This window comes from Saccostrea cucullata, unplaced genomic scaffold (genome assembly GCF_032062105.1).
Source record: "Saccostrea cucullata isolate Sc308-1 unplaced genomic scaffold, CSIRO_AGI_Scuc_v1 ctg7747, whole genome shotgun sequence".
NCBI classification, from domain to species: Eukaryota; Metazoa; Mollusca; class Bivalvia; order Ostreida; family Ostreidae; genus Saccostrea; species Saccostrea cuccullata.
This window is the reverse complement of record NW_026936943.1, coordinates 40,627-48,156: the sequence shown is the minus strand read 5'-3', so window position 1 is coordinate 48,156 and position 7,530 is coordinate 40,627. Positions and strand designations below refer to the sequence as shown.

The window sequence follows — 7,530 nt, the reverse complement described above, 5'->3', positions numbered from 1 at the left end:
GAAAGGTTACAACGTTCGCTCCTTGTCATGATCGGGAAATAACGGAAACCCCGTCGAAAATTTAGTGTGTAAAAACTGACCTTATGTAATTTAAGATAGTTAAAGGGTATCTAAAACAGATAAAGAATGTACTGGGTTACAATTTAGTACAGCACAGTGCGCGTATATTAGCATATTTACTTATTATCTACCTAGTATTATGAAAACATCCGATTAAAGAAAAATTTAATTTTCGTGTGCATATTAAGTTGATTTTTTTTGTAATGGGAAGAAAACAATGGAAAACGGACACTAGAATTTCGTAAGGTAAATACATAATATATACCTAGCAATTGATTTATTTATAAATATAAATATAACCCTATCGTTTGTAAACATGCAGTTAACCTTAATATAATAACACAGTCGACTTCCACCCGAATATTTGTTTAAACCAATATTTGTTAAGCGCTTGATCATGAATGAAACATAGTAATTTGACACTGTACGATATCCAATTTAAAAGCAATTGAATAAAGAGTGTTGTAGAAAAACTACATGTATATGTAAAAACCCAAACCTGCAGAGAAATATTGAAAATCAAAAAACGGAAAACTATATATTATAGAGTAAAATTAAGCAAAGAAAAATATATTACAAATGTGGAAAGATATTTTTTCCCCTCAGACATTGATTCAAAAACATATTTTTATTTTTGATACTTTCGGTATAACGTATTTTAAAACTTAATTAAACCTTATTTCAGTATTTTAAAGCATTCCTCTGGAGACTTCTAAAAAAAGGCCGAGATGGATCAATCAGAGAAAGATTCTTCTTGTGATACGAAACCAGATCTCGCAGTCAGACGTAGGCGACTTCATTTCATGGTCGGACCTATTCTGCTCTTGTACTGTTTCGCACTTACATTATCCTTTGCAGTCACTGCCTTATATGCGCCTTACATCATCTCAAAAACACTTTATCCCAACCGGAAGTTGGAGTCGTCAACCGGATCAATCTGCGATACCAACCATTCAGCGAGAACATCCCATGAAAGTACAGTCATTCAAAAACAAGCTGCGTCATTTTCTATCTATACGTCACTGCTGACCTCACTTCCGGCCGCGTTTTCTTCGGTTTTTATTGGAACTCTGAGTGACAAACTTGGTCGAAAATTTAGCTTTCTTACGGCCTTTACGGGTCAGTTGCTGAGTAAAGGACTTATGGCTACTTGTATTTATCTGGAAACCAATGTTTATTTACTTTTGATCGGGAGCGCCATTGAAGGCTTGACCGGTGGCTTCTTGTTTATCCTGCACGCCTCCTTCACATACATTGCAGACATTACCAAAGATGACAAGGAACGATCGGTATTCATTACCCTGACTGAAATGTGTTTAGGGGTAGGGGTAGTACTCGGTAAGGTTATCGCCGGATATTTTATCAAGGCTACGCAATACTTTTACCCCATGATGACTGTCTCCTGCATATTTGGTCTTTTAAACCTCTTGGTCATATTCATTTTACCAGAGACCAAAGAACGAAGAAAGGATAAAAATAGAAATAAATTATCTTTCCTCTTCAAAGACACCAAAAATGCCTTTTCTTTCTATGTTTCCAAGAACGACGAGGGAACACGGTGGAAATATGTCAGTTTCCTGGTTATATTTGGCTGTTATTCTTTGACTATGACCGGCGATACTTCCATTTTGACCCTATACCAGATCAGTCAGCCATTCTGTTGGGGTTCGGTAAAAGTAGGTTGGTACGGTACAATTAAGTATTTTCTTCAGAGCATCTTGTGTTTGGCAATGATCAAGGTTTTTCATAGGTGTATGAAGGACGAAGGCGTTGCGATACTTGGATCCGCCTCGGCAGTTTTCTACTGTTTGATCACTGCACTCGCTAGAAATGACGTCATGATGTACATAGGTAAGTATACCTCTTCTTTGCTTCTTTCTATTTTTGAATTCAAAATGTATACCTTCCTCTGTAAGTATCACAAGTTATTTTTTCTTGATACTAGTAAACATGTAAAGATTAAGTCGACATTTCAACAGATTTCATTCCTTTACATTATTCGAGTTAGAATTTTAATAAATTGTGTCGAACTGTTGTACAGTTTGAAAAATATCGCATTATCTTTTAAATGATTTTTTGTGGGAGTAAGCATCCCCTTCTACCGCTTAATAAAAAAAACTTTATGAATACTGTATACAGGGAAAATTTCACCCCTGTTTTATTTTCGTCCCTTTCGCCCTACCCTCATTTGGGCGAATTTAAAACGGGGCGAATTTAAAGAATACAAATTTGTTTGCACGTGTAAAAGAGCGAAAATAAGACGGGGCGAAAATAACCCTGTATACAGTAAACCACAATGACATACAATATAATTGTCCCCCGCTTTCGCGAACGCGAGGGGACATTAAATCTCATCCGTCTGTCCGTCTGTCTAGCTGTCCGTCTGTCACAAAAACTAACTTTGCCCATAACTTTTGATTTAGTGGAGTTATGACTTTCATATTTCACATGTGTATTTCTTGTGACAAGACCTTTCTTTGAGTACCACCAAATTTGACCTTTTGGCCTTGACCTTGGAGTTTGACCTTCTTTTACACAAAAATTCCAAACTTTCACTTTGGCCATAACTTTTTGAATGGTAGGTACTAGGACTTTTATATTTCACATATGTATTTTTTGTGGCAAGACCTTTCATTGGATACCAACAACTTTGACCTTTGACCTTGACCTTAAAGATTTACGTACTTATGAAAAAACTTTAACCTTGACCATAACTTTTAAAGAGTAAGGGCTAGGGCTTTCGTACTTCACTTGTGTAATCCTTGTGAGAAGACCTTTCATTGGATACCAACAACTTTGACCTTTGACCTGACCTTAGAGATTTACGTACTTATGAAAAAAACTTTAACCTTGACCATAACTTTTAAAGAGTAAGGGCTAGGGCTTTCGTACTTCACATGTGTAATTCTTGTGAGAAGACTTTTCATTGGATACCAAGAACTTAAACCCTTTGACCTTGACCTTAGAGTTTTAACTTCTTTTTAAAGACTTTAACATTGGTCACAACCTTCAAACGGTAGATACTAGGATTTTCACATTTCACATTTGTATTCTTTGTGGCAAGACCTTTCATTGGATACCAACAACTTTGACCTTTTGACCTTGACCTAGGAGATTTACGTACTGATGAAAAAACTTTTACGTTGACCATAACTTTTGAATGGTGAGGGCTAGGGCTTTCGTGCTTCACATATGTAATCCTTTTGAGAAGACCTTTCGTTGGATACCAAGAACTTTAATCAACCCTTTGTCTTTGACTTTGGAGTTGACCTACTTTTAAAAAATTTTAACCTTGGCCATAACTTTTAAACTGTTAGGATTAGGGTTTTCATCCTTCACATATGTATTACTTGTAAAAAGACCTTTCTTAAGGATATCTGATCCTCAGCCAGGAAGGATAACTCCAAAAATTAATATTTAATCTAAAATTCATTAATATGAAGCTTGAATATGATTTTTTTTTCATGCAACAATTTTCATTTTATTCATCTTGATACGATTTAAGGTTTTCGGAAGTCTAAGAAAAGGTCTAATAGAAGTTGACATTTGTACCCTATAAATGGAAAAAAAATAATACAGTTTTAAAGAAATAAGATTTTCTTGAATCCAGCATTAGATACCAATGCTTATTAGCATGATATGAAATAAAAATGGATTTTTTGTGTCTTGCAATGATAGCAAAATCCTTTTACACCATGTATTATAGAATACACGAAGGAAATAGAAGACAAAAAATATCCAATAATTATAAAAATCATGACAATTTCTTTGAATGCCTGGATACCTGTTGTTTTTAACCTAAAATATATTTGTTGATCAATTTGCAATTATAAAACGCATTGCTGATATTCTAGTTCGATTTTTCTACAAAAATATAGTTGATTTGACAATTTTCCTTATATAACATGATAAACTTTAATCATTAACTTTAAAGAAATACTGTGGATAAATTTACATAACTTTGTGGATTCAGAGATATTTTTATGAATATTTTTGATTACTTAACTGTTTATTTTATATACATGAGGATCGGACTACCTTAAGAAACCAACAACTCAGACCCTTTCACTTTGGAGTTTGACCTACCTTTCAAAAATTTATCCTCGACTATAACTTTTGAAAAGGTGGTGCTAAGGATTTTGTATTTCACAATCGTATTTTTTGTGAGAATAACCCTACTTTGGGTAATAATATATTTAATTTGCATTTAAGAAAGTTCTAATCTTCGTTATGTTGCCATTCGGGATGATCATCATCAGTGTTTCACACACACACACCTTGTTCCTTATATTGAGAAGAGATAGGGCTTTCATATATGACATGTGCATTACCTGTGACAAGATAATTCCGAACATGCTATGATTTCTTACCCCTTGACCTTCACAATTGACCTTATTTTTTTTTTCTTAAAATGAAATTCAATGATAATTTCTAAATAAATGACATATGATAGGGTGTTCATATTAGACACAATATGTCATAAAAAATAACATCTCACCCACAAAGACACCGAAAGCGGGGGACCACAATTCTTTAAATTTGCTTGTTTGAAATTAAAAGTTATGTTAGATATATTTTATGTTTTATTCGCAATCTTTCAATTTCAACTTGAGTGATCTTTAAATTCTTAAGTTTTGTACTGATGCTCCTAGTTGAGGAATATAGCACATATATAGAAGAAACGTTACGAGTAATCCTGTCAAATTATGTTATGCTTGTACAAACCTGAATTAATTACTTTTATTGTTTGGCAATTCTTTTAAATCGAATGAAAAATAATTCAATAAATTTTCAATAACTATATATTTATTGTACATCATGTAAATATATATTTTAATTTTCCCATTAATTTGCATTCACCTTTATTATTAAGCCCCTCTTCATGGCGTTTTTAGCAAATGAAAAAAAATTTCAATATTTTTTCAAGTACACAGTGTAAACCTTTAAGGAACTCTTTTGTTTTACATTTCAGCTCCAATAGTTGGTTTCGGTGCAATTCTACCGTTCCCGATGATCCGCGCCATAATGTCGAGAATGACTTCTAAACACAAACAAGGTGATTTTGAAAATAAATAATCAGTGGAGCAATGCTTGTATATAATATGATTAACATGTAAATCATATTTTAATCACAAAAGGAATACCTCCGGTCATTTTTACAAGAAAATTATAAATAAATGTTTATTTAAATTATAATTAGAATGAAAAGAAAATTAGTACCAAATAATTTCATTCAAACTTTGAATTTTTGAAAAAGAAATGTTACCGATTGTTTTTCTTTTTTTTTTTTTTTTTTGTTTTTTTTTGTTTGTTTGTTTGTTTTTATTTATTTATTTTTTTTAATTTAATTAATTTAATTTTCATTATTTTATTTTAATTTTAAAGTTGAAAATCACAATTTCAATGTATTATAAACCTCAAGACGTTTTCTTTGACATAATTTCTACAACTCAACATTCAAAATATATTTTAAAAAAAATTTCCCACTAGGTTCTCTATTTGGAGGATTAAGTGCGGTGGAAATCCTAGGGAATTTAGCTGGAAATGCCCTCTTTAACACAGTGTACTCCCACACAGTGGATTTTTATAAGGGAACGGTGTATTTTGTCATGTTCGTGTGTGCTCTGATTTCATTGGTAATACTGAGGTAAGTATTTCCGAATGCATATCCCCTCCAAATACTTATCACGAATCAATCTTTAGAACCCTTAACATTTTTTAGCTTAAAATCGGATGAATTTTAAATTTGTTAATTTGAATACCACTACAAGGTTATTGCATTATTTTTTTCAAATTTTTAATTAATAAATAAAAACAAAAATAATTTAATTTTGTTTAATTTTCCATTTTAATTATAATACTAGAAAAGTATATTTTAATGAATAAATAATTTTTTTCAGTGCAACAGCGTTCATGTCTAGAACGACCACAGCTTCTGTGTACGAATTAGAAATAAACCTAGACGAGAAGAAATACGGAACTTACAAATCAACAGAATCCAAATCTACTTAATTATTATTATTTTTTTGTTCAACGATTATAAAGTATCCTGCATTCCATACACCAGTACTGCTTATTTATATAAACATTTATAACATGTTTGACAACAATGTAAATACTATTAAAACAACCGCTTTTATTTTTCCTGCATGCGCATTTTTATGAGGAAAAAAATTATCACAGGTTCTCTCTACTTGGTTGCCTCTAGGAATTTTAAGGAGCTGCTTTAATTTTAGAGGGCTGAGGTTTCGAATATGCAGACGTTTACCCACCGACTTCTTAATGAGTTTTATCAAAGAGAGGTGTGTTAACAGTTTTCCAAGATGTTCGTTTTTTTCTTGAGAGAGAGAGAGAGAGAGAGAGAGAGAGAGAGAGAGAGAGAGAGAGAGAGAGAGAGAGAGAGAGACCGAGTTTTCATGCAATAAAGAATTGCATGAAATTTGAAAACCTGATAACTGAGATTTCAAATACTAATCAGTACTGGTGTACACTTCATTTTCCTGAAAATATGAATTATTTATAAAAAGTAATATTTGTATTTAATGTTCTGAGTATATACATAATATTTCAAACAGCTTCAAAGGAAATTCACATTTAAATTGATTTTAATCAGTTTTCTTTACAATTTCCAAGTTTCATAGAACATATCCAGGCCTTGAATTCCATTCTAAATTTCATATCAAAGCCAATGTAAATAAAGGGATTGAGAATATGATTAAAAACATAAAACCTAAGAAAGAAGTGATACAAATTCATATGCGTGGCTGTGTCTGTAAGTCTGGGTTCTTCTATAGCCAGCACCTGGGTAAGCAGAGGGGGCAAAAATGACACAATGTAAACGATAATAATGGCCAATACTGTTAAACTCATATTGTGCTTCATACGCGCCCGTGAAACATTAGATCCACCAATATGTTCATCCTCAACGTTGCTTTCCGATGGTGCATCGTGTGTTTTGGATTCAGGAAATGTGGTCTCTTTTAATCTTTCAAACGAATGATAAACTTTCCTTATAACAGGGAAATACAGTCCTGCTGTTATAAGAATATTCAACAAAATTATTGCTAATAAAAACCCGAAGTAAACGTGTAAAAAAAATATCTTCAGTTTAACGTTTGCAACAAAAGTGCAAGTTTCCGTTGTAAAATTACGATTGTCGTAAAGAAGCACGTCTTGTGAAGAGCCACTTGAATAAAATGTAGGACAGCCGTAAAATAAAGATAATAGGCATATAATGAAGAGAGAGGCTCTTCTCCAAGTGCCGTTCAACTGTTTTGCAAATGGTCGACACAGCATCAAATAACGCTGAAGGGCGATCACAAAGATTATGTGTCCGGAGACGCCATTGTTGAAAATGACAAGAAAGGAAAGAAATCGACACAGTACGTCACTAGGGTACTCATAATGGTGGGAATCGACAAGATGGAAATAAACAGCGTTGTTGATACATCCTACGAAATCAACAGCGGA

At 32.7% G+C, this 7,530-nt stretch overlaps 1 protein-coding gene across 1 annotated transcript; it reads left to right on the top strand.

The window, feature by feature from the left end:
- The first annotated feature begins 184 nt into the window (after positions 1 to 184).
- On the top strand, positions 185 to 6,132 carry LOC134246912 (lysosomal proton-coupled steroid conjugate and bile acid symporter SLC46A3-like). Its single transcript, XM_062729257.1, has 5 exons — positions 185 to 306; positions 746 to 1,911; positions 5,033 to 5,116; positions 5,551 to 5,707; positions 5,961 to 6,132. Exons 2-5 carry the CDS (start codon positions 789 to 791, stop codon positions 6,070 to 6,072), a joined length of 1,476 nt encoding a protein of 491 aa, XP_062585241.1. The 5' UTR covers positions 185 to 306; positions 746 to 788; the 3' UTR covers positions 6,073 to 6,132.
- The last annotated feature ends 1,398 nt before the right edge of the window (positions 6,133 to 7,530 follow it).

What these genes read in the sequence shown, in the direction of transcription:
- LOC134246912 (XM_062729257.1), top strand. Translation starts at nt 789, where the DNA reads ATGGATCAATCAGAGAAAGATTCTTCTTGTGATACGAAACCAGATCTC. An exon ending in GACTTCTAAACACAAACAAG is followed by an intron (nt 5,117 to 5,550) that starts GTGATTTTGAAA and finishes ATTTCCCACTAG; the next exon opens with GTTCTCTATTTGGAGGATTA. An exon ending in ATTTCATTGGTAATACTGAG is followed by an intron (nt 5,708 to 5,960) that starts GTAAGTATTTCC and finishes AATTTTTTTCAG; the next exon opens with TGCAACAGCGTTCATGTCTA.